This window comes from Neopelma chrysocephalum, unplaced genomic scaffold, assembly GCF_003984885.1.
Source record: "Neopelma chrysocephalum unplaced genomic scaffold, ASM398488v2 Primary Assembly neopelma1_84, whole genome shotgun sequence".
Classification (NCBI taxonomy): Eukaryota; Metazoa; Chordata; class Aves; order Passeriformes; family Pipridae; genus Neopelma; species Neopelma chrysocephalum.
In genome coordinates this window covers 5,471,767-5,496,410 of record NW_020897746.1, presented here as the reverse complement: position 1 = coordinate 5,496,410, position 24,644 = coordinate 5,471,767, and the positions used below count along the sequence as shown (strand labels likewise).

General features: G+C 47.9%; 2 protein-coding genes across 5 annotated transcripts in view; one reads left to right on the top strand and one right to left on the bottom strand.

Moving 5' to 3' along the window:
• Window positions 1-4,300, top strand: part of NUP85 (nucleoporin 85) — an 11,292-nt gene extending 6,992 nt beyond the window's left edge. For both annotated transcript variants that reach the window (XM_027691516.1, XM_027691515.1), the window contains 4 exons: window positions 1,030-1,130; window positions 2,726-2,877; window positions 3,452-3,538; window positions 4,120-4,300. In XM_027691516.1, coding sequence (XP_027547317.1) covers window positions 1,030-1,130; window positions 2,726-2,877; window positions 3,452-3,538; window positions 4,120-4,221 — 442 coding nt within the window. In that variant the 3' untranslated portion in view covers window positions 4,222-4,300. The remainder of the gene's footprint in view (window positions 1-1,029; window positions 1,131-2,725; window positions 2,878-3,451; window positions 3,539-4,119) is intronic.
• The window catches only part of GGA3 (golgi associated, gamma adaptin ear containing, ARF binding protein 3), a 27,794-nt gene extending 3,172 nt beyond the window's left edge, over window positions 1-24,622 (bottom strand). The window contains exons 1-17 of one of the 3 annotated variants that reach the window (XM_027691513.1): window positions 24,524-24,622; window positions 19,103-19,187; window positions 18,305-18,380; window positions 17,719-17,817; window positions 16,802-16,925; window positions 15,911-16,014; window positions 15,307-15,387; window positions 14,293-14,430; window positions 13,218-13,299; window positions 12,635-12,751; window positions 11,395-11,664; window positions 10,699-10,766; window positions 9,994-10,316; window positions 9,220-9,473; window positions 8,891-9,060; window positions 8,124-8,234; window positions 6,898-6,903 (exon numbers count right to left, since the gene is read on the bottom strand). In XM_027691513.1, the coding sequence (XP_027547314.1) occupies window positions 6,898-6,903; window positions 8,124-8,234; window positions 8,891-9,060; window positions 9,220-9,473; window positions 9,994-10,316; window positions 10,699-10,766; window positions 11,395-11,664; window positions 12,635-12,751; window positions 13,218-13,299; window positions 14,293-14,430; window positions 15,307-15,387; window positions 15,911-16,014; window positions 16,802-16,925; window positions 17,719-17,817; window positions 18,305-18,380; window positions 19,103-19,187; window positions 24,524-24,563 (2,148 nt within the window). In that variant the 5' untranslated portion in view covers window positions 24,564-24,622. Of the gene's footprint in view, window positions 1-4,648; window positions 6,904-8,123; window positions 8,235-8,890; window positions 9,061-9,219; window positions 9,474-9,993; window positions 10,317-10,698; window positions 10,767-11,394; window positions 11,665-12,634; window positions 12,752-13,217; window positions 13,300-14,292; window positions 14,431-15,306; window positions 15,388-15,910; window positions 16,015-16,801; window positions 16,926-17,718; window positions 17,818-18,300; window positions 18,381-19,102; window positions 19,188-24,523 lie in introns of those variants that run through there. The other 2 variants (XM_027691512.1, XM_027691514.1) reach the window with 2 other exon arrangements.
• Window positions 24,623-24,644: the final 22 nt, after the last annotated feature.

The window sequence follows — 24,644 nt, the reverse complement described above, 5'->3', positions numbered from 1 at the left end:
ATGGGCTGGACAGTGACCCAGGGGACTGATTTGGGTGGAGGATAATCCCCATCTGTGCTTTATTGAGCAGATTATTTGTAACCAGTCAAGTTCCCCACACAACCTTCAAACAAGGCAGTGGGAGTCACTTAAGCCACCACTTCTGCTAAAAATCTCACCCCACAATTACAACATTTGGAGCAAGGAGAAAAGTGTTATTGTTTCCCTGGTTTTGCATGAGCTTGTCACAATTCCTGACTTTGCCAGGCTGGGAAGGGTGTTGTGAAGGTGAGGAGGATGCTGACACTTGGCTCAGGCTTCGACAAAACCTCTGCCAACTCTCTTTATGCTTTTTAATCTCCAGCAACCCATGCCATGTGGGTTTTGCTAATTGGAAATAGGCAGGTACCAATCTCCTCATTGATAGAGTATAATTTTGAAATGACACCCTGGGTAGGTGGGCAGGCAACACTGTCTTCAGCAGTGGAAAAGGGAGTGGTAAGAGATTGCTGGTCTCAGCTTTGGTTTGGGTTTTTTTTTCATTTGTCCTTTGAGGGAGTGGGAATTGTTACATTTCCTTCAACAGAAGGAGAAAAGAAACCATCACAGGAAGCAGCTCTGCAAAAAGCAGCATAATGAAGGCTGTGACAAAACAGATGAAAAGCTTTTAGCATTGTTTTTGTTCCTGCTGCTTATCAACTTTTTCACACAGCAGAAAAACAGAGCTTTTGTTATGATCTGGGAGTGTTATTAATGCATCCACCAGCCTCAGCTTCCTGAGTGCCTTCCTTCAGTTGCTCTTTTTAAAGAACAGATCTCAGCTCCACAAAATGCAGAAGTATAAATGAGGTGTCTGTTAAACGTACGTTACACCAGTTCATTGGCTGCTTCCATGGAGTCTTTGATGACTTCGGAAACCCTCACAGGAGGTCGGTTAAGATGGAACTCAGTCAAGTACAATCAAATTTTCTGGGAAGGGATTAGGAGATACAGAATGGATGTGGATGATGTTCTCCCCTCTGAGCTTTCACTGTGTTCCTTTCTCCCCAGATTCCTTAAGGACTATTGTGAAAGGGGGTGTTTCTCCGACTTGGACCTCATTGACAATTTGGGACCATCCATGCTGCTCAGTGACAGGCTGACATTCCTTGGTGAGAACTGCCTACAGTTTTCATACTGGTCTGTTATTTAGAACGTAGTGAACTCCATGGAATTATTTGAATTTATCCTTTCCTCCATCTGGCTACATCCTGGTTTAGTGATGAGGGGCAAGCAAATGGGATATGTGATTTGGGATGCAGCTTGTACCAGGGGATGGCACTGACCACTGCCCTCCCAGCAGGACAGCCCCGAATCCTGACACTCCTACCTTCCCCTTCCTTAGTCATTTTCCAGACTGTATCACTACCTAGAGAGGCTCTGAAATACTAACAAAGGCTACCTGGGATATCTTAGGGGGAGTAAACCACTGTTTTAAGTTACATTGGCAATGTGATAATTTTACTAAGTTCTCCAGAATCTCCACAATGTGAGTTCCCTGTGGCAGCCTCAAGCTCCCTGGAACAAGAGCCCTCCCTGCCCTCCCACTGCAGCTGCTGTGCCAAGTGACAGTGAGGAGCCCCAGCTCGTTTCCCTCCCGTACCGCAGCTTCCTCCTCCTGCCTGGCACAGTGCAGCTGTGCTGACCTGCCCCTCTGCCTGCAGCTGCTCTGTGGCCTTTGATTCATGGACCAAAACAGGAAATTGAGCTAAAATGCCCCTTTCTCTGGTGCTGTGGTAGTTAACAAGCCCAGTTACTGGGGCCAGAATCTAATAGGAATTTGGAATAGCTGTTGGCATTGGATTGACTCCCCTCTGCCTGACGCCAGCATTACGGGGAGGGTGATCCTGAGTTTGGTCTGTTCCCACTTGGACCCAGCTTGCAAAACTGGAACTGAATTTCCTTCAGTTAAACCTTATCCTAAATTAGGCCTAGAAGGTAAACATGACTTAGCAAATTGGTAATCCCTCATCTCTGCATGCCCAACATCAGCCAGTGACCCTCATGTCAGCCCCAGAGAAACTATTTCCCTTTCTGCTCTTTATAAACAATCCTGAAAGACCTGAAAATACTTTTGCCTGCTTTTCCTTTGGAATTTTAGAAGCATTAGGTGTACCTTTGCTTGACAGCTTTCCCATGTCTCTGCCTTGAGCTCAAGCATTAGTCAGAGGTGAATCCGAACGGGAATCATGAACTTCCAGGAGCTTGACAGTGTAGTAGCTACAAACAAAGCTGCAGAATGAACCCCTCTTTCATCCTCAGCCACTTCTCACGTGCTGGATATTGATCCCACTAAATCTTAGCAAAAGCAGACCTTTCCCTATCAACAAAGGTCCCAGTTCCCATTTAAGCAGCCAGGAGGGCAACGCAGCCTTTCAGACCTGATATTCTACAGTATCCAAAAGAACATTCTCTCTGCTCTCTAAGCCACTGGGGCATTGCTCCCCTGCAGACACTCAGCTCGAGGCAGCAGCAGCCACTGAACAGGCTGGTGCAAACCCTGAACTTCACCCAGCACAGCAGCAGGTTTTGGTGCCCTTTCAGCCAGGCTCTGTTGTCACCTTTCTCCACGCACCACATCCCCATTCACCAGACCTGGCTGCTTTGGGCTCAGAATATTTCACTTGGGGGTGGTTCTGCAAAGGCATCTCTGAAGGCCCAGCAGCCCCTGCCCCTTTGTCCCCTCCACCAACCCCCGTGTGTGCAGGGAAGTACCGGGAGTTCCACCGGCTCTACGGGGAGAAGCGGTTCCCGGAGGCGGCGCGGCTGCTGCTGACGCTGATGACGGCCCACATCGCCCCCTGCTCCTTCTGGATGACGCTGCTCACGGACGCGCTCCCGCTGCTGGAGCAGAAGGAGGTGAGATGGCTGCTCACACCCAGAACCCCCCCACCCCTTCTTCCTCCCTGACAAGGGATCTCAAAGCGGTGACCCCTTTCCTGCCCCAGGACTTGCATTTCCAGTGCAGGAACTGTCCATGGCAGTTCCGTGTGTCCCACCAGGGGACCCAGGATGGGATAATCAATTCTTACCTCTGTTCCCTGCTTTTAGAACAGCAGTGGAATTGATCTGTGCTGGTATTTTAAGCACACGCTGCATCCAGCTCCTTTGGGTATTTGGCTTGAAGATTGTTCTAGTGTGCTTCCCTCTTCTAATCCAATTTTTGCTTTAAGATCCATCAAGAAAAGGACAATTCAGCAATTACAGACCCAGAGCAGCTGCTCTGACCTTGTAGCTGACCCTGCTTGGCGCAGGAGGTGGCACTAGAGATCTCCCAAAGTCATATCCAGCCCAAATTATCCTTTGATCCTGTGACTGAAAGGGTCAGAATGGATCTGTGGGAGTGTGAAAGCATTCTCCTCCTCAAAACTGCATTTTCTCAGACTGTGTCCTTAAACTTGATCATTCTCAGTAAATGCTTTCATTTCCACAGATCATATTTTCAGCAGAACAGACTTATGAGTTAATGCGATGCCTGGAAGACCTGACGGCAGGGAATGCGGATAAACAGAAATTCCAGGTAGGAATTTTGTTTTGAGGACAACTGGGTAATAAACTGGGGGGCTGTGGGGAGTGTCAGGAAAGCTCTGCATTTATATTCCTACATGAGGGCAGAAGAGAGGGACAGGCTGGCACAGGGTGTTCAAGGGCAGCCAAATGGGGCATCATCAAGAGAGCTTGAAGTATTCTCAAACCCAGGGCAGGAGAGTTCCCACTCCTCATGTTCTGCTGGTTTGGATTAGACTGTGATGCTTTTCCAAGATAAATAATTGCAAATTACACGGGCAGTGAAAAGCTGAGGTGCTGCCATCCAGCAGCTCCAGCTCTGAGCGTTCCAGGCAGGGAACAGGGAGCCATTTGCTGCACATGCAAACCCCTGCAGCTGCCAGGGAATGAAAAGGCTTGGCACTGCTGTCCTGGGTTGAGCTGGAAAGTAGGAAATGTAGCTTTTGCTGTTCGTGGGAGTCCCTGTAACAGGTAAATACACACGGACTCTCCCTCTTAATGACCTGCATCCTTACTTTCCAAACCCAGAGAGAGACCCTGTTCCCAGCCCATTACTGTGTGCAGTCCTCTGACCCAAGCTCTGCTCCCTTCCAGGAGGATGATGTTGAGACCACCAAAGTGGAAATGCTGAGACTTGCTCTGGCACGGAATCTTGCACGAGTCATTGTCAAAGAAGGCACCGTGGAGGGGTCCTGAGGATGGCAGGATGTGATCTTCCTCTGGGGCTTACTGTACATAAACTGACTTTTTTTAAGAATAAATGTCTTGTTTTGCAGATTGCTTGATCATTTGTTCTTGTCTTCCATAAACAGAACTTAGATGGACGTGATTTTTAACTTTTATGAAGGAGCTGCATCAAAACAGGTGCTTGTTCCAGCTTGGCCTGGCAGCCCTCCCCTGGTGAAATGAGCCTCAGTGCAGCTTTTCCTTGCATTTCTTGGTTTCTCTACCTCTCAACACCCAGCCTGAAATGAAGGCCACTGTTACACCACTGGGGTTTTAGAAACAGCAACTTTGCCATTTTTGTTTAGTTTGGATGGCCTTGAGTCCACGGGTTGGGTTTGAGGCTTTCCAGAACCAGCAGTGCCCTCCAAGAGCCGTTATGAGAAAGGGCCAGCCCAGAGCCAGGTAGGGAAAATGATTTATTCAACATGCAGCAGCACAAACGCAGGGGAGAGGTATGTACAGGTAGGGCTGTTGGGGATGAAGCAGGAACCTTGCCCTACACACAAGGAACATTCATGGTTTAATTTCCAAAGCTTTCCACAGCGCATTCCAGGCAGCAGCACCACGGCGCGTTCCCGTCTGGCTGCGCTGCCGCAACACTGGGAACAGAAGGGAAGCACCTGCGCTCTCCTGCCTCCCTCCAGGTCACAGTGAGATCCACGTGCAGGAAGGGAAAGCAGTGGAACTGCTCCTCAGGACACACTGCCCCGACCCAAGCACTGCCCCCATGCCTGCTGTGTCTAAAGTGCTGGCAAGAATGTGCCTGAGGCAGAGAGAATTCCCTCCTTGTCCCTTATCCCAGTCCATGGATTTAGAACTGCTTTCTTTAGGATCCAAACAACACACCCATCCCTCTCACCTGCCTTCTACATCAGGGATCTGCCAAGGCTGAGCTCTCCATGAGCTTGGATTCCACCTTCAGGGGTTTCTACTCTGATGAGGCCCTCAGGCCTTTTACCTCTAGGGATTTTTACTCTGCAGCACAGTAAAAATAACTACAAATAACTCCAAACTGTGTTTGCAGTAATGGGTTTTTACAGCCACTGTTCATTCCAGCAGCACCTTCTCCTCTGTAGTTTTCCTACCAGAGGCAGGAGTCTCCTCCTGTTTATTGTTTTTCCCCGTGCTGCTCCTGTTCCCAGTTTGAGAAGAGCTGTTGCTTGACAGCACTGCTGGAAGTGCAGAGCTGGGTGTCCAAGGACTGTCCAAGCACCTGCCTGTGCTTGTGTCAGTGGATGCTAAAACCCCCCATCCATTTACAACAGTCTGTCTCAGAGCTGTTTGAGGCACTGCTTGAGATTGGAAATAGAGGGAGAAGGAAGGAGCCACAGGAACCAAGTTTTGGAGATTTAAACCTGGTTTCTGGGAGACTGTAGCTAAGGGGTCAGTTCTCCTGCCCTGATAGCACAGAACACTGATATCCAGCAAAACTGCTTTCCCCTTTGTGGGAACAATTGCACTTTGCCACTTAATACAGGGAACAAAGAAAACAGGGCATTAACCCAGCACATGCCCCGTCACAGCCTGGGGGAGCCTCTTCCTTTCTTTGCCTGCTTGTTCTGTTTTGATACCCTACAGCTCTTCTATTTACATCTTGCAGGTCATTGTACTCAGCTCAATAAAACATAGTATTCAACTACACTAATAATACTGCCTGCACTAGGGGACACGAGAGGCATCTCTCCTTATCCCTGGATTCAGTCACTGCCCTTCACTAGTGATTGTAAAGACAGTTCTCCGCTCCAGGTGCTGTCCCTCAGTAATACTGACCAATACTTTCCAGCCCTCTTACCTTCTCACTACACATTTCCTCTTTTCCCCACACTATGGAATGCAACGGAGGCAGAAAAATAACCAGTGTAACCATTTGCAGACAAAACTCAGCCCCAGCTGCCCGAAAGGGAGGCAACGGGGCGGCAGCCAGCAGTATAAAATAAATAGAACAATAAAGGTACAGCAGTGTGGCACACACACAGGCCCTTGGGAATGCAGCAGGAGTGTGGGGGGAGGGAGCTAAGTGCCATTTCAGTGTAAAAAAGAAGCATTCCCTCACGGAGCAGCATTATTGCTCGGCATGCTCACGGGGCTGGTCACAGTCCGAGGGAGGGCTCGTGTCAGGGCTCTGCGCTGAGCTCACGGCGGCATCATCGCCCCACCAGCCCCTTGGGATCTCTGGACAGCAGTGCAGGAACAAACCCAACTAAATCCCCTTCTGCTGACAGGTCTCCCCTCAAATTACAATAACTTCAAGTTTAATAGAGTGGAAGATAGAACCAGATTCACCCAGAGGTCATGATAAAAGCAGCCAGCACTGCCTGTCACCAGCTGCTGCTCAGTTCATGCTTGGCATAAATGTTCCAGGGCCCCTTCAAGGTGGGGCACAACATTCTGGACTAAAGCTACAAGCAGAGTGGTCAGGACATGTAAACAAAGCTGAACATCACCAGTGGATAGCATGTGTGTCCCTCCCCACGGCACATCCATTCCAGTCCTGTGGGATCCTGCCCTGGTCCTGTCACAGTCTCTGGCAGTGTCCTGAGGTCATAGATTCCCCCACTGCTCTACCGGGGGAAACTGATCCACTTCACCCACTTCTGTGCTGGGCTGGTCCCCCAGGGTGAAGGTCAGTCTGTACCTCAGCCTCACCTTCTCCTGCAGGAAAGACAAAACCCAAAAGCAACTTGAGAACAGTCCCAGCTCAACAGCCACAAACAAAACACTTCACTGTTACAGCTCTACAGAGAGCACAACACTTCTGTTGTACAGAGCAAAGGGAGGAGGGCCCAGGTTAAATTCACGGAGGAGTTCAGCTACTTAGAAACCTGAGTTATGTTCATTTTTTAATCTACCAAAGTTGTACTGCTTAATGTGGAGCAGGAGGAGAAAAGCATAAATAACCTCTAATCAGTTTGCACAGATGTGGCCAGCACCCATTGCTCAGCTGCTCTGCAGAGAGCCAGAATAATGCGGCTGGAACAGTTCAACATTTTCAAAATTATATCCTTCATCATATGGAGGAAGATGAAACAGTTCCTGGTCTGTGAAAATCCTAGTGAAACAGTAAGCAGGAAATGGAAGCAGTCCTTCAATGAAGGCACCTCCATGTACCTCACAAAGTTATTCCACCACAATCCACCAAACCCCTCTGACATTCATCCTTTTGGACCTCAGAGCTTTCAGCCTATACTTTAAGAATGCTTTTGTTGTAATTCTCAAGTAGTCACATCTAGATTTGTCAAATAATTAGAAAGTCCTTCAGCTTTGGGCTGTATGGAGGAAACTACTGAAATAACTACAGCAAGGAAAAATAGCTACTCAGATGCTCCCAGCACAATCAGCAGAAAATGAAGTGTTAAGCCCATTGTGTCCCTGGTCACAGGTCCATCCTCAGAGAATAATGGAGCAGACATGACCTGCCATTTGTCTGTTGGTTCATCAAAAGTACTGCTACAGCACCAGCTAATTTAGCATCGATCTTACTATCATCAAAGCCAGGCACTTCAGGTGCACAGGGGAGTCACAAACCCCTAATGCAGCTCTGCTACCCTTTAAAGATGAGGCTGACATGACCCTTGCCCTTTTTCTGGGAGAAATGTCCAGTCCTTCTCATACTTTTTGCTGCCAAAGTCTGTTGTAAGGAGCCTCCTCTAGGCCTGAACTGAAACACCAACATTCCCCAGTAACCACCTTTGGAGGGTACATTAGAATCACAGAATCATTAAGGTTGGAAAACACCTCCAAGATCATCAAGTCCAACCTTTTAGAAACAAACAGCTGTAGCTGCTCAAATGCTTGGTCCCACCCCTCCATAGAGTTCAGCTGGGATCAAATGTGTCTAACGTGGTCAGGATCAATCCCACTGTCCCTCTCACCTTTGCAGGATTTGCCAGAAGCATGACCTGGGTGATGGCAGCAGGCGGCTGGATGGGATTGAATGGAGACAGCTCAGTGCCAGAGGGTGGCTGTAGCTTCACTTTCATGGACTGCAAGGGAAAAAAGAAAGCAGAACCTCAGGGATTATCTCCTGCCTTGGGGACAATGAAAGATGCATGCACAGGCTGGGGGGACAACAGCACACATCCAAACGGAGGAGGATCAATCCACAAGCGAGGATGAGGGAACAGAGCCAGTCCAGCTTGTGCAACGTGACAGGAACAGGCAGCCCAGAGTAGAAACACTGGTCAGTGAACACCACCAGGACTTCCCTATCTGAGTGCTCCTGTCAGAGGTTTTGATGTGAACACCTTCATGACACAGACAGACCACAGCTGAGAATGGGCCATGTTCAAAACACAAACATATCCAAAATTATCTAGGTGCAGTAAGACTAGAGTGGAATGTCTTGTCAGATTTAGGACGTCTGTCAGAAATGCTGGTTCTGAAGACCTCATGGGTAGCTCTACCCATGCAACGGACACAGCTGGGTTGATCTTGGATAGCAAGAAAAACAGAACACCTGCAGTTCTTGTCTTATCCTGTTCAGTGTTTCCTGCCTCTGACAGGAACCCTTGTGTTTTGGAAACGGGCAGGGCACAGCCTATGGAAAGGCAGGACCAGGCTGTCCCAGGTCCCCAAGTCCATGCCCAGGCCTTCCCAAATGCAGTCTCACACCCCCAGGGTCTGCCCCCCGTGTCCCCACCTTGGGCACAGCTGCCTGCAGCACGATGTTCTTCACGGGGAGCGGCGCCGTGTTCAGCATCGACACCACCACGACCAGCACGTCCGAGCGGCCCGGGGGGCACTCCCTGGCAAAGTGCAGGAGGATCCGGAACCCGTTCTTGTCGTAGGCTGTCACTGGGAGGGCACTGCCTGAGAGAGGGGAGAGGATCCGGGTTTATGGAGCAGCAGATGACCTGAGGCAGCGCCAGGCGACCGGGATGCTCAGCTGGGGCTGCTCATCCCCTCTCTCTCCTTCTACTTTGCCTTTAAAAATCGTTCAGAGCAAGGTGAAAAGCCTGAGATACTTACTGGGTTTAATGGATTCCAAGGGAACGTGGACATTGGCCAAAGAAATTTCAGGTGCTTTCATGGGACTGCCTTGCTGCTGGAATGACGCTGGCTGGAAGAGAGGACTTCCTGATCCAGCAGTGCAGCTGCTTGGAAAGGGAGCTGGAGGGGCTCCAGGGGCAGTGGTTGGCAGCCCTGCGGGTGCTGCTAACGGGGCAGAGGTGACAGTAACCCCTGGGAACACTGAAGGTGTCGCCATGCCTTGGGTGGCAGTCCTGCAAGAGAGACAGAAAACACATGGGGAATGGAGCTGGAAGTGAAGCAGGTATTTTACCAACACCCAGAGATAACAGCAGATCATGAGGACAAAGTAGCAGCCTGGAGCCAGACTGGACTCTGTGACTCCACAGGGTCTCACGTGAGGAGAACTCCAGGGACAGTGGTGGTGGTTGGGTTGGGGTCACTTCTGTAAGTCAGGAAGGAAAAGCAGAGCCCCACCTTGGCAAGGGGGGGCAAGGCTGAGATGGGCAAAGGTCTCTGTACCTTTATAGCCTATTCCACCTCCCAGCACACCTTTGGATCAGGCAACAGTACAAGCTGTGTGCTTTGCCTGCCTTTCCCTTCTGGAGGTGGGACCTTCATACTCGTTTGTAAACTGAAACCTCTGACAAGAAAAATCCCAATCCCACATTTCTGCCAAACTAGGGAGTTGAAAGTCGCCCTCAGAACCTGGTGCTGCAGCGAACTGGGCTTTCTAAATGCAGAGCCAAAGCAAAGTCCAGGACTTTTGGTTACCCTTTGGCTTCATCAAGGAGTTGTCCCAGTGCATCCATCTTATGTGACATATTGCTGCCCACAGACGAGCTGAAGTATCCAGGAGCAGCTGGAATAGTCTTGGGAGGCCCGGCAGGGGCAGCTGGTCCAGCAGAGAACACAAATGGTGCTGAGTTTGGTGCTGGGATGCTGGGAGCAGTCTGGGAGGCTGGGAAAGCAGAAGGCAGCGTGGCTGATGTCCCACATGTGGTCTGTGGTGTGTGATGGAGAAGAGGGTTCCCTGCAGGGTTGCAAGCAACAGTCACTGCCTTCGGATTGAAGAAATCCAGGTCCAGCTGGTCATTCTGAAAGAGAGGACAAGTAGATGCTCTAAATGGCTGCTCCCCCTGATGCAGAGATGGCACAGTTCTGTTACAGAGGGAAAGAGGTTTACCATAAACACAGGTGCTGGGTGGCAAACAGCAAAGTCTGTGGCCTATGTCAGGGCTACATCTGATCTGTAATTTAAGCAAAGGAAGGGCCAACATCATGGGGATGGCTGGGAAACTGAGAAAGGCAGGTTCAGGGGCATCTACTCTGTTTAAACACAGCTATCCCAGATTTTAGGGCTAAGCCAGACTGCCCCTCAGCCTGTATGTATGATCACATGCTTCTCCAAGGTGACAGTGTGTCCTAAGACCTCCCACAATGACCACCCCTCCCTTCCCCTGAGACCCTCCTTTGTACCTCAAACATGCTCCACTGGTTGTTTTCTGAGGTGTCCTTCCCTGCTGCAGGGGCTGGGTCATTCAGGCCTAGAAGGGAAAATAACAAGGAGGTGACTGGAGGAGAAAACGAGTTCCCTTGGCTGCTGTTTCAGTACCATCAAACTACTTGCTTCAGCTCTGATGAAATGCTGAGACGGGCTGCAAGTCTATGATGAGAAACAGAGACTGACAGCACCAGCAACCAACAGCCACCTCCTGCACACAGCCCTTCTAATGCTTCAGCATTAGAATCCTTCAGCCCTTCTAACCCTTCCTGTCTTGCACTGTCTCCCGTTGTTCACATCTGGGCTCCACAGGCAGGCATCCTGCAGGCTCCTACGCACAGCCCCTATGAGGCACCTTCTCTTTAGCACAGCCCCAAAATCAGGGTTGAATCTGTCACAAACTGCAGCCAGCACATCCAGCATGTCCGAGCACCTCCAGAGATCAGACTGCAATTGCACTCAGTAGTTATTTCCTTGCAGCCAACTCTGGGAAGAGTTTTTGATACCGACTCACTGACCAGGTCTAATATTCAGGATGCAAGGGAGTGTTCCCTGGACTCCAGAGGCATCTCACACCCCTTTCAAACCTGACACAGCACAGCCAGCCTGCACAGAAGCAGCCTTTGTCAGGATGTTTGAGCAGCCCTTTTCCAGGCCTCTCAGTGTCTTACCCAAGCACAGGAGCTCCTCATCCAGCAAGGAGAGGGAGTTGGTTGTGCTGCCCTGCTGAGCGGGCGCCGCTTCCACTTGGCTGGAGGAGCTGCTCCGCAGTGGCGCGAACGTCTGGGGAGGAGGTGGGAGGATGGGGATTTCAGCTGGGGCTGGGGCTGTGCTGGGGGCTGGAGTCAGGGTGGTGGGTGGCATTGGAGGTGGTGGGGTGCTGGTGACGTCCAGTCCAGCAAGGTCGATGAGGGTGTTGAGATTATTTGTGGAGTTACTCCCTGCAGCGGACAGGAGAAGAGCACTACTAGGAAAGAAGGCAAAAGGCTCAGAGCAAACCCCGTGCACAGAAGAAATTAGCAGAGAGATGGTTTAAATATCACAGATCCTCATTTGATCATGGCTTACGGCTCTTTGTAACAGAGAACAGGTATTTGCTGTCCTCAGACCACATAAATCAACCCAGATACCTCAAGAATTCCTATATGAAAACCTCCTGCAACCACTGCTCCTTCCCCAGTGCTTCTTGTAGCACAAATCATCATCTTTTCAAAATCTTTTGAGCTCAGATGAGGCTTTGGGAGATCCTACAGCACTACAATAAACAAAGGCTACCAGAGGGCTGGAGAGCTGAGGAAAATTCATACTGTTTTCATTTCATACTTAGGCCAGTCTTGTCCCAGTAAGATGCTGCCAGGCAGCATCACACATTCCTCTACTGCTCTGCAGGCAGGGATGTTACAGTTACTCCCAAATGGTAATTCTGTCACACACATGCCCAGAGCTTTCAATGGGGAAGCTGAAGTGTAAAGTGGGCAAGTGGCCCAAATTCACAAATGGAATTGCTGGCCAGGAACAGGACCCCTGACCCAGCTCCCACTCTCCAACTCTTGTGTTTTCAATAAAATTGTCTTCTTACATGTCACCATTAAGAAACAGGACAAATGTGGGGAGGAAAATGTGTGAGAACTTCCAGCCACACAAACTGCTCAGATGCAGATTTGCTACTGATGTCATCATAGGTTTCAATCATATGGACTGAGAATGGAAAATGCAAAGCTGCAGCACTGTTGCTCAAGTCCAGAATTGTTTACCCACAGCCTAGGAACCTTCCTGTCCCCTCTGATTCACAAACTGTTGGCCACAAAGAACCATCAAAACCCCCTTCACCACAATTAACAGGAAACACTGTTCAAAAGATTTAGAATTGCAGGATTCAAAAGTCACACAGCTGGCTTCCCAAGAACTCACCTTCCACTACAGACATCCCAGGCAGATCCACTTCACCATTGATCACTTGCCCCTCTATTATTTTTTTATAGGAATTTATCACACGGGATAAGTTGTCACTGGCCTGCAGAATATCCCCTAAATGCAAGAGAGACAAAATTACCTCCAAGGCTTTAATCACTTTGTTCCCACTAATGCTGAGAGTGCTCAGTTATCAACTAAATAATCCAAGAAAAACCATAAATATTTGGCTATGAGCTCCATTATCCTGTCTGTGCCACACTTCTCTAAGCAACACCCTGACCTTTCTAGCTCCAAGCAAATTGCAGTAACAAGGAAAAAATGAGTTCAAGACTGTTCTCCACAGCAAATCCCCTTCCCTCCCAAAGCAGTTGTCCCCCATCACTGCCCCCAGACTCCTGAACCACCAACTCTACTGCCCAGTCCTTGCCTGAACTGAGATAATAAAGAGGAAAGGATCGTCCTTTATCTGCTTGCTCAAAGCAACAGCCACCCACAGTGTTGAGGTGTCTTTACAGCTGGTCCCTTGCACAGACACAGGTCACAAAAGCAATTAAAAAAGGACAAGTGTAGCTCAGTTTACCCAAACTGCTGTCATTGTCCTCTGTCTCACTGGCCAGTTTGAACAGCGTTCGCCTTTTGGTTTCACACCTTTCGTAGAGCTCCTGGAAGACAGATTAGGACAAAGGGTTTCATCAGCCACTGCCAGCAGCACCAGTCAGCACAGAAGGACTGCCAGCCATGCACTGGGAAGCCCAGAACAGAGCCCAGCCTTGCTGTGCTGACTGTGCCAGTGTGGCAGGACAGCCAGGACCCTGCTCCCTGCCCCTTCAGAGCTGAGCCCGGGGGTCTAAACACAACCTGCATTTCCAACACGCCATCTCTCAGTCCTCCCTCACACCAGCACTTAAGAACAGCTCTAGTCCAAAAGAGGTGTTCATTCCTTTTATTACAGGAGTTCCTAAAAGCCCAAGGAAGAGCAGAATTGTGCTTCAACAATTAGGGTTCAGTTGTGCTGCAACTACTACTCAGAGTCTGCAACCACACAGCAGAAAGGTGGCAAGAACAAAATGTTTCACAGCAACAAACCAGTTTCTTAAGCTTCTTACCATTGTTTCAGGAGCTTGTTGTTAAAAATGAACGGTTTTAACTTTTAAAATTAGATAATTGGCAACCCTTCAAGGCTCTGGGCCTACCCAGTGGCTGTTCTGATTTTTACCTTCCTGATGTTCTCCCAACTCTACAAAATGAGATAAAACTCTTCCTCTGAAGGGGAGGAACCATTTTCTGCTCTATTCAGTCTTTAGTTTCTCCATTTCCAGTGCTGTACAGGACAGCTACGACCTGCAATCTGTGTGTCCTAATAGGATCAAAGATTACAAACTGCAGCTTCCTGATTCTGCCACACTGCACCTTTGGAGAATAGCTGCACCTCAGTTCAAGCATGTGCAAAACTGGGCTACTCCCCACTGAGTCCTTTGGTAAAAGGTGCTAAAAACATGGGTATTTTCTTGCCTGCTGTTTCCAGCAACCGCTTTTGTTTCTCACCATTGTTCTCCATTTTACTGCACTGTTTGTAAATCTCTGCAAAACTCAAGTCTGTAAGAAGAAAGGACTGACTCCAGGATTTCTGGGAAGAAGGAGCAGCTCAGACCCACCTTCATGAGCTCCCTGTCGGCCTCTGATGAGTCCTCTTTGCTGTAATGAACCAACATCTCATTCAGCAGCTTCACATTGTTGTTCACCTCCTCCAGAGTGTGCATGCGCTTCGTCACCTTCTGAATCCGAGCCTCGTCCTTCAGGGCATAAAGCACAGACAGAGAAGGTGAGCTTCCCTGGAAAGGTCCAGCTATCACAACCACAGGTATTATCTGTGAACATGTCAAGTAATGTCTATTTACCCTATATTTCCAAAAACCCTCATTAAAAAGACTTGAATGTATAATTATTCCACTGAAAAATAGAAAAGTTCCCACAAGTTCTGTTGATAGTTCCTTTTCAGATTTTTTTTTGTTCATTTGTTTTGGGTTTTGGTTGTTTGGTTTTTTTTGTTCACTTGATGCTATTTAACAAAATAGATGTGTTTGAAGTAACACATTTACTAGGAACAAGCAGCACGCCCTGGAGGAAAATGTTCACCCATCTTTGATTTAGGATTCCAACTAAAAATGAAGGAGAGCCTGCCCTGGGGACACGAGGAGCTTGAATGGAAACATTTCGATAACCTATACATCCTCTCCAGTCTAGAAGCTACCCTTTTTTGTGCCAGAATCCCAGTGAGTCATTTCCTGGACTCCAGAGTTTGGAATGACTGCCCTGGGTGGATGCATCACAGCTCTACAAACAGGAAGGTGTCTCCACGAAGCCTGTTTGTGAGAAGATCCAGTGGAATGACTCAGCCCTCAGTACCCAGGGGTGGTACCTTGATGCTCCCCCCAAACCCTGACACGAAATACAACTTTGAGTGATTAGAATGTACTTAATTACAACAAGGGACATTCAATTCTTGCCCTGTCCTCCATGAGAGACACCAATTGTGGATATTCCTATGACACAAACATCCCCCAGGTGTTAGAGCACAAATCCCAAGCACTCCACCATTTTGAAGTCAAATTGCTTAAAACCTGGAAGGCAGATTGCTGACCTGGACCAATCCTACAGGAATTTCTTACCTCTTTTACCATGGATTTTATAAGCTTGTTGGCCTCTTGTAAATCATCTGGGTTTTTGCTTTTCAGCAGTTTGGCTAGAAGCTGTAAGACAAGAAGAGGATACTGAGGAAACAAATAAAGACCCTTTGGCAAAGGGAAAGGAATCTAAGTGACCAATTCAGGGGGAAAGGGATACAGACCATTATTACAAAGCTTACACAGCTTTCACAGATACAAGGATTTCGGCAGGAATCATTTATGGTTTATTATCTTATATGAGTTGCTGCATTCCTGCTTCTACACAGGACTGTGAAATCTCAGAGACTTCTGGCACTAGGCAGTTATTCCTCCCAGGCATCATTTTTGGTCCTGTCTGTGAAACATTCTCTGCTTTGTAGGGCTACAGCAGGATTGCACTTGCACCAGGAATAACCCCATAATGGTAACATAGACAATGCCTTAATGGAACTTTGGGTTAAGCAGGTGAGAAAAGCAGTGAATTTTGCAAAAGCACACACCACCACACCCAAATAAAAGCCACATTATTATCCTTTGCTTCCTTGTTCTAAATATGCACTGATTAATCACTTTTCATTAGGGATTATGATACAAATCTTCACTGTACCTTGGATTTCTCCTCATCATCAAACACAGGGTTTTTGGGACGAGGTGGTGGAGAAGGAATTAGGGTTCTGTCTGCAGGAATCACAGGATCAAACATGACAATCCCTGGAAGCAGAAAGGGAATCCCTGTGGGTTGGCACAGTCACACCAGGGAGTGCTCCCAGGTATTCCCAGGCTGCTGCCACAGCCAACACACACCTTGCCCACTGACACTGCCCCGCTGTTCCAGTGAACAATACAGATACAAATCCCTGAGCATGGCAGCTGATTTTTACCTTGATGTTCCCCCAGCCCCTCAATACGAGCTAAAACTCTTCCTCTGAAGGGGAGGAACCATTTTCTGCCCTGTTCAGCCTCTAATTTATCCATCCCCAGTGCTACAAGGGACAGTTATGACCTGTAATCTGTGTGTCCTAATAGGACAGGATGGTTTCCAGACAAGAATGGTTTCCTGTGTTGAAGCTTCTGAGCTTTTTTCACTGTGCCTGCACAAGAAATGTGCATCAGCTGAACCAAAGGTACAGCTGCAAAGCCATCTTGTTAGAAGAACACAAAAGGTGACTTGGAGGCTCTTATTTCACTTTAAATTAGATTTGTTCAAACCATTTAATAACTAGTTCCACCAAAAAACCCACCAAAACCAAACAACTTAAAAAAGGCTCTTCAAACCAAAACTAAAGTATTTCCAAGGTATTTAACTAATTAAGTTAAAAAACCCAACCCAGCCCAAGGCACTTATACATAATGAAAAGCTTTTTAGAGAATTTCTCCCTTGTTCCATCTCCCCTCAGAGCTTGCCTTGACCCCATTTAATTAGAAGCTGTATATTTTGTGACACTCCTGCTTAAAGCACAGCACCAGAAAATGCATGAACGAGCAGCTGACTTCCTACCTTGTCTCTTCAGCATGTAATAGGCATCCTTGATTTTGGATTCCTCTGGCAATGCCACTGTCCAGCTATACAGCAATTCAATTACTTTGGACTTCACCTTCTCTGAGACTCGGTCTCCCAGGTACTAAGAGTGGAAAAAAGAAGTAAATTCTCCATGTTCTTTATTTCTTTCCAAAAATAAAGCTCAAAGCCAAAAGCTCAATGATATACACTAAAAGGTGTATGATCCAAGTTCCAAGATAATCTAAGATACACTTTATTAAGAGGAAAAAATGCTCCTCTAAGAGATTTGAAATAACAGCGAAGAGAAGCTTTGTTATTATCTTCAGCAAAAAGAAAAAGCAGATGTTCTGTTGGCTTCAGGATTTTGCTATTTAAAAATTACAGCAATCAGATAACCACCTCCTCCCCTGTCTTATGGGAGGGAGTCTGGGAATACTTTGCAGCATCAATCATGCCCTGGGGATGATGTTCACCATGTTAAACTGATCATGAATGCCCAGGGACTTAGCCAGGCACTCTTTACACAGCAAGTCAGCAGCAGAGTGAGGACCAGAACTCTATGGTGTGTTACCAAGTCTCTTGTTTTAACCTCTGCATCACATTCCTCTTCCACTGTCATTGGAGTTTTGCTTTTTAAAACAACACAGCCTGAGTTTTAGAAGCCCTTGAGTCACATGAAGGATTAGAACAGCACAGAGACTGTATACTGATGGCTAATAAGTACATCTTAATGAGAAAAATACTAAGCAGAGCATAAAAAACCCCAGACAACAAAAATTTAGCTAACAAATGCTCTTGAGTATAGGCTAATAAATGCAATGAGCCAGACAGAACACTGCAAACATTTTGGATGTTGCCTGTAGCTTATGGATGTCAAACAAAAAGTAACTACAGCCACAGACTAAGGGACTAACCTTTGGAGACACAACTTTTATTAACTCGTTTAAAAAGCGGAACTTCCCAACTTCATTATGAAATCTTCTCCCACAATTCTTCATACAAGCTTCCAGCACCTGCATTCAAGGAACAAAAACAGGGGCTGAAATGAACACCGAAACCCTCCAGTAACAGTGTGTGTTCTGCTTATAGGGAAGGTGAAGGGCCCGTGTCAGTGGGACACATATTCCTGCTCCATACAGGCATCAGTGTCCCATCTTCAGGGGTGACACATCAGGACTTGGTGTCCCACCCTCACCCAAGTGTCTCTGGGTCTGTTTTGTCACCATTAGGTCTCACAACAACGAACACAAATCTTGCTGAAGATAACAAACAAAAGCAGCTCAAACTAACCCAGAGTTATCTCTGGCTGCTCTGTGGCTGATGAGCAGGCTGGACACTTCAGGGATGGAACTGTGCTCCCTCCCACTATCCACTCCCTCCCAGGGATGGGAATCAGGGCACTCAGCCCCCAGCTGACCCCATGGACACTCCCTGTGCTCCCCTAAGATGATGTAATAGGATAAACGACTGGATTTAAGAGGAGGGGTAAGGACTACCTACTGTCAAGGCTTGGACTGCCTCCCATTCCTGTGGAGACTGGATTTTATGAGCCAGGAGTCTCACAGCAATCTGTGGCCTAGAACAGAGCAGAGCCCTGTCACACACCAAGCAGGCAAATATGATGGAGGATTTACAGACTTTCACAAATTCTGCTGTTTAACTGAAATGTCATCCACATAATTAAAAGGAAATGCCATTAAGTACGTTTTATCTTTCTACCACAAAGGCTAACAAGAAATTCTCAGGGCATCTTTGTAATCCTGGGTGTCTTCACATGAAAGGGAGTGAGGGCTGATAGTCTGAGCCAGCAATTCCAGACTCCTCCTTGGGAGGGGCCAAACAACTCCCAGTACAGTTCCCAGCCCAGGAAATCACTTAATTTCTCTTGCATTTGTTTCCTTTTTCCAGAATAAAACACTTCTTCCTTAGCTCTCAGGAATGCTGTGAGCCAGGAGGTTTCCTCAGTTAAGCCCAGTGAAGCCCCACCAGCACTGTCAGTGACAATCCCATTTTACAGGCTGGAAAACAGGGTAGTTTTGGCCAGAGGAGAACCCTGGAGCTGCAGAAGCTGAAATGAGAGGCAAATTCAGAATTCCCAGTTTCCCAGTGCTCAGTCTGACTGAGCCATGCTGCCTTTCACAGAACAGAAACACTTCAGAGCATCTTGTCTCTGTTGTAGGCAGATCTCCCTTGTGACAACAGTATATATAAAGAAAATGGGAATGTTTGATGATGAAATGACACATTTTAAACTGTGAATGTTAATTTATGAAGTCTAGAGCAGTTTGGGACACCCACCCTTCAAGTTCTTTGTTGATCTGGTCACAGAATCCAATGATGTATTCCCAGTCTTCTTGCCTGTTAGATGGGTTGGTGGCTTTATCTTTGGCAAGGGAAAGAGAACATATCACCAATCAACAACAGAAACAGTATAAAGGATCACACATTTCCTAGAGAAAACCATTTGAAATGCTTTGCCAGCTACAAAAAAGGAGATGGAAGTTCACACATGGTACTTCTGTTCAGGGAAAGGGTGTGTCCAAGCTGAGACATCCAAATATCCAGCAAGAATCACTGCTTTCCAAAGAAAACGGGTGCCAAATCTCAAGTACTTAGAAACAGGCTATTCCCATACACTAAATGAGAGCACAGGACAAAATATTTCAGCTCACAGTTTCTCTGCCTGAAATGCTGTCTCTTTCTATTTGGCTGTAACATTAAACTCCTTAAAGGTTAAACCCTCACATTTTCTACACAGGAAATTATTTTTGTATTCCCTGGGAGCTTTGCAGAAGCAAGAGCTGGAACATCAGATGTCTAATATAACTCATTTAGCATTAACACTTGTTTTTGGAGTGCCAGCTGATTTGATAGATGCCTCAGCATTTCTCCTAGGAATTATGAACTGAAATTTATTATTATAAATTGAGTTCTTCTTGCAAGTAATAAACATCACAGCTTGTACCTGATCAGGAACTCAAATCCTACATGCTGAGACCCAGAGATCGATGCTCTTCTGCTGGGGCTATTTCAGGCTCCTGAAGGATCCTCCCTTGGGTACTGGTACCTTGCTGACTGTACTGATTGCACAATAGTGAGGCTTTCAGCATCTTTTTTGTTAGGAATGCATCCTCTCCATGTATTCTACTTAACTCTGATGCAGCACTGATTTTACAGTAGAAAAGATTCCTGCTTTAACCTAATTTTCCAGCCGAGCTGACTGGACACGATGATTTTTCTTTCTTGTAAGGGAAGAAACAACGGGCTGTAGCTCTAGCTATATATTTAAAAGCTGGCATTTGAGAAGCTTTCCTCAAAATTTCAATACAAAGGAAAGAGATTTAGGAAATAAAATATTGCTTAGTCAGACAGCATAGAGCAGGAGGTGAAGGACAGGAAAAAACCCAGCACACATCCCTGGACCTTCATCTCAGAGGGAAAAATAACAAAACAAACACATGCTGCATTACAAAGTGTCATTTTTTAACCATCATTAAAACATATCCTTTTACCTTTCCAGAGGCAGCTAAAACCAGCTGTCAGATATCTACTCCAAACCTCAATCCTACTGTGCCTGTCCTACAAGGTTTGCTCGAATTTCCTCCTCACTGAATGATGTTTGTAAAGCAAGGAAATTTTTCCATGGGTTGTATCTGTAAAATATTCCACAGGGGTGAATCTCTGTGCCCACTGCTGACTTCCATGGGATCCTCAATGAGCAGAAGGCAGCAGCCAGGGAGGATTAACTGCAGGATCACATCCTGTGGAACTCGCTGAGCTACCAGGCTAGTTTTGAACTCAAGATTTGAGAGAGGCTCAGTTTAAAACACAATTTTTCCAAACATGTGGCACCTAAACCTTATTACCACATTCCCAACTGCTGAACACCCTGAAAGTGTCATGAAACCACGGACTCACAACAATCTAAAGGCTCTTCATGCAAGTGAAACGACACCGTGGTGGTTTGGTGCTCCTAAGCACCTCTGGTGCTCAGCAGGCCCAGATGAAAAACACTCAGTTCTTGGCTGGAGTTAAGGAAGTTTATTTAAAAAGCAGAGGAAGGGCACAAACACCTAAGGACACACAACCAAACAGACTCTGTCAGTTGCACATCTTGAAATCAGGAAAAATATAACCAAAAAAAAAAAAGTACAAACAGGAAAATGTAACTGATATTTCTATCTTCCAAGTGTTGCTTTTAAAGCTGTTCTGAACATTACCACAGATTTCTCACAATGACACTGGATTATTTCATACTCTCATCAGATTGGGTCCAGACTCATCTAAGTTTTTGCACTAAAAGCTCTTGTGTGGGCAGTGAAGCCTCAGAAGAAGAGAGTGACTGCTGAAGGGAAGTGCTGTTCCACACGAAGAAAATCCCTGCTTCCAACATCCATAAAACCTCCACGTGAAGTCCTGGTTCATAAAAGTTAATGAGCTTGATCAGAAGTCCTGCCCTGGCTCTGGAGATGGATGTGTTTGCATGACACAACACAACAGGGCATGTGGATTCCCAGCCTCAGCACAGCCACACAAACACATCCCAGTGGAGCAGAATCACCTCCCTTCACCTTTTCAGGACAGTCCTACAGGAAACTATGTCATGTGTACCAAGGCATAACTTAAAAACCTCTCTTTTTATGCAGAATGCTTAAAATGCGGGCAAGGAGCTCCTCTGCACTGCTTTATAAATCTGATTCCACCCTTATATGAAAGGATTCACTCCAGGATGGAGAGCTGGGTGCTCTGGAATATCAAGTCTTTGGCTTCTCTATTGAAACTGCCAACCAAGGCCCATTTGGTACCAGTTATTTGCTTTCAGAGACACTTGTCCATCAGGTCCCATCCTGAAAATCCCATTTCACATTGGCAACTAAGTGAATCCAGATTAGCAATCTGGGGACAGGAGTCTGGGCACCACCCCAGCCCTGGCACCACGTCTGTCCCAGCTTTCAGACCCTGCTGTGCTCAGGACTGAAAAGCTGCCTCACACCTGCCCCAAGCATCAGAGCCACTCAGCCCTCAGGGGCTCTGCCAGACCCCAAAACGCTCACGAGGCAACATTCAGATGGATAATTTGATATGAAATAAAGGTGCTTGTTTTCTCTAGAGACACTGGAACGCAGAGAACCACAGACCATGGGCTGACTGGTAATGAATGCTCATGTTTTCCTGGGTTCAATTCTCTCCTGAAATGAGACAAAAGCCACCTCAACAAAGGGTTTCCCCAGGTCAAGCTCAGCACATGAACTGAGAATGCCCAGCCCAGGCATGTTGAATCTGACAGTCAGATTCTGTTTGCATCCCTGGGCAGAAAAGAATGCTGACCCATGACAAACCAAGGAAAAAATAAACTAAGACAGTCACTATATTTTATCCATCTGTATCTATTCCATAGCTGGACATTGCCTGAGCCTGACAGGAGTAGGATACAATAAGCTTTCTTCTGGATGCAGCAGAACAGGCAGTGCTGGAGTCAAAGGCTCCAGCTGTGTTTGCACAACTGACATTATTTTCTAACCTTCTCCTGTTTCAGCTCAGTGCAGGAGCAGAGCCTGCCAGCCAGGAGGGGACAGCAAGGATCACCTTCTCTCATCCCAGCTGCCTGGAATGAGGCAGGACACGCAGATGCCAGATCACGGCTGGCTGAGGCGCAGCTCTTGCTGCAGCGGGAGGACACGAGGATGATGTTACTTCATGGCTCTGTGACTCCACCTGATGCCAGAGACAGGGCAGCAGGAGGCTGCACAGCACCAGAGGAAAAAATCATTGGCAACATGAAATTTCCCATCTTCCTGTGGCTGGGAAGTTGGCTGTGCTGCTGAGCCATTCCCTTCAGGAAGGGCACAGCAGGGCACACCCTCAAGGTTAGCATAGCCACAGATTTGTGATGATGAGACAAAAACCCCAGGGAGGTTTCACCCCTAGTGAAAGCTCTGAGCTGCACCAGCTCTGCCTGCCTGGCCTCAGATTTCTCCAGTAATTCCCTGACAGGGAAGGCTCCGTGCTTCCTGTGATGGGAGGAGCGGCACAACCACACCAGCACAATCACTACAGCAGTGACCTGGCATAAAAGCATCCTCCTAAATGAGAAAGCAGCACTCAAGCCTTGAAAAATGTGTGCCCCTCTGCAATCAGGCTCTGCCATGTTTCTCACAGTGAGTAAGGCCTTTGGAACTCTTCCCTTTAGCCCATGTTCTGAATATCTGACTCTCTGGCCAAGTACTAATCACCTCTGTCTTAACTTCCTCAATTAAAAAAAAATCCCCACAAAACAAGCAGCCAGGCAGCTTTCCAGGCTATACAACCCAAAATATCCTTCCTACTAGAGATATTTTCACATACAAACTGAACTCAGTGAGTCAGCTCTCCTCAGAGAGATCGCAGGGAAGGGATGTGGGTGTTTCTTCTTGTGCCTCACTGGCTACAATAAAAGATATTGACAAACTGTGGGAGTTCAGAGGAGGAGCAAAAACGGTGAAGGGACAGAAGGGATTGAGCTAAAATGAGGAGGAAAAGCTGAAAACATCTTTTAGTCAGTAACTCGTATAACAGATGATGATAGAATGTACATGTTTGAGTTTTATGTAAAAATACCAAGGAAGAAGGAGAATTATCTAATCTTGCTTATGGAAGGATAACTCCAAGGGTAACAGGTTTTACACTCTGAAGTATTTAGGGTAGTGACCATTTTCTGCTGTTTGCCCAGTGCCCGACTACTTGGAGCTTCACTCACTGCCATAATCAAACAAATAACTATTAAAAAAAGAAGAAAATCTAGGCAACAAGCTATGATGTGCAGGATGGCCACCCAGGGACAGCAGCAGGAGCTCCTGTGCATGGAATATGTGAAAAATAATTACGGTTATGACTGATTCATTCAGGAATCACATCCTGCTCTGGCGGCGCTGGGCTGGGATCCCACATTCTGCACAGCCAGAGCCCAAAGGCCACGGGCAGCACAGGCACACACAGAGATAAGAGACACTCAGCAGGAGCCGGGGATCAACAGGCCACAGGGTTTGTCCCCTGTCTCTAACCCTTAGGACTGTGTGACAAAACATACCTTATGTCGACAAAGGGGTTTGATACATTCCAGCTCGTATGGAATGGATGTCCACAGCTACCCTGAAACTGCAGCCAGGCACAGAGCAAAATCTGTCTGCTTGAAAACCACGGTTGTGTAACACACGAAAGCAATTTATTTGGGAAACCAGGCAGCTCTGACCCTCACAGGCAGCACTCAGGCTGTACACTGGGCTGGCCAAAACCCAGGTAAAGGAAGGGACAGCAGGGACAGAGAGCAACCACGAGCCTTTATGGTCAAAAAACAGCACCAGCTGAGCAATGCGAGCTACAGACCTGCCCGTCCCTCACATTTCCCACCAAGGAGCCGATTACCGGCCCCCCCCCCCCCCACCGCGGGGGCCGCCGGGCGGGGCGGCCCCGGCCCTGTCCCATCCCCGGGGTGCTGAACCCCCCCTCGTCCCCGGGGTGCTGTGCCAGCCCGTCCCCAGCGCGCTGACAGCCCTCGGGGGTCCCGCCCGGCTGAGGGGGCGGCGGCGCCGGGCAGGCGGGCGCTGAGGGGGGGCGATGGGAAGGGCCGGCGCAGAGGGGCCGGGGCGGGGTCTCCCAATGGCGTGAGGGCCGGCGGGCTCCCGGCAGGGTGCCCCGGTGCCGGCAGCGCCCGGGCGATGCCCTCAGCCCCCCGGTACTCACTCAGCCACGACTCCAGGCTCTCCCCCTCCGCCTCCGCCATGTTGCCGGCGCGGCCCGAGGCCCCGCCCACCCCGCGCGAGACCCGTGCGAGGGGGCGGGGTCTGCGCCGGCCCCGCCCCCC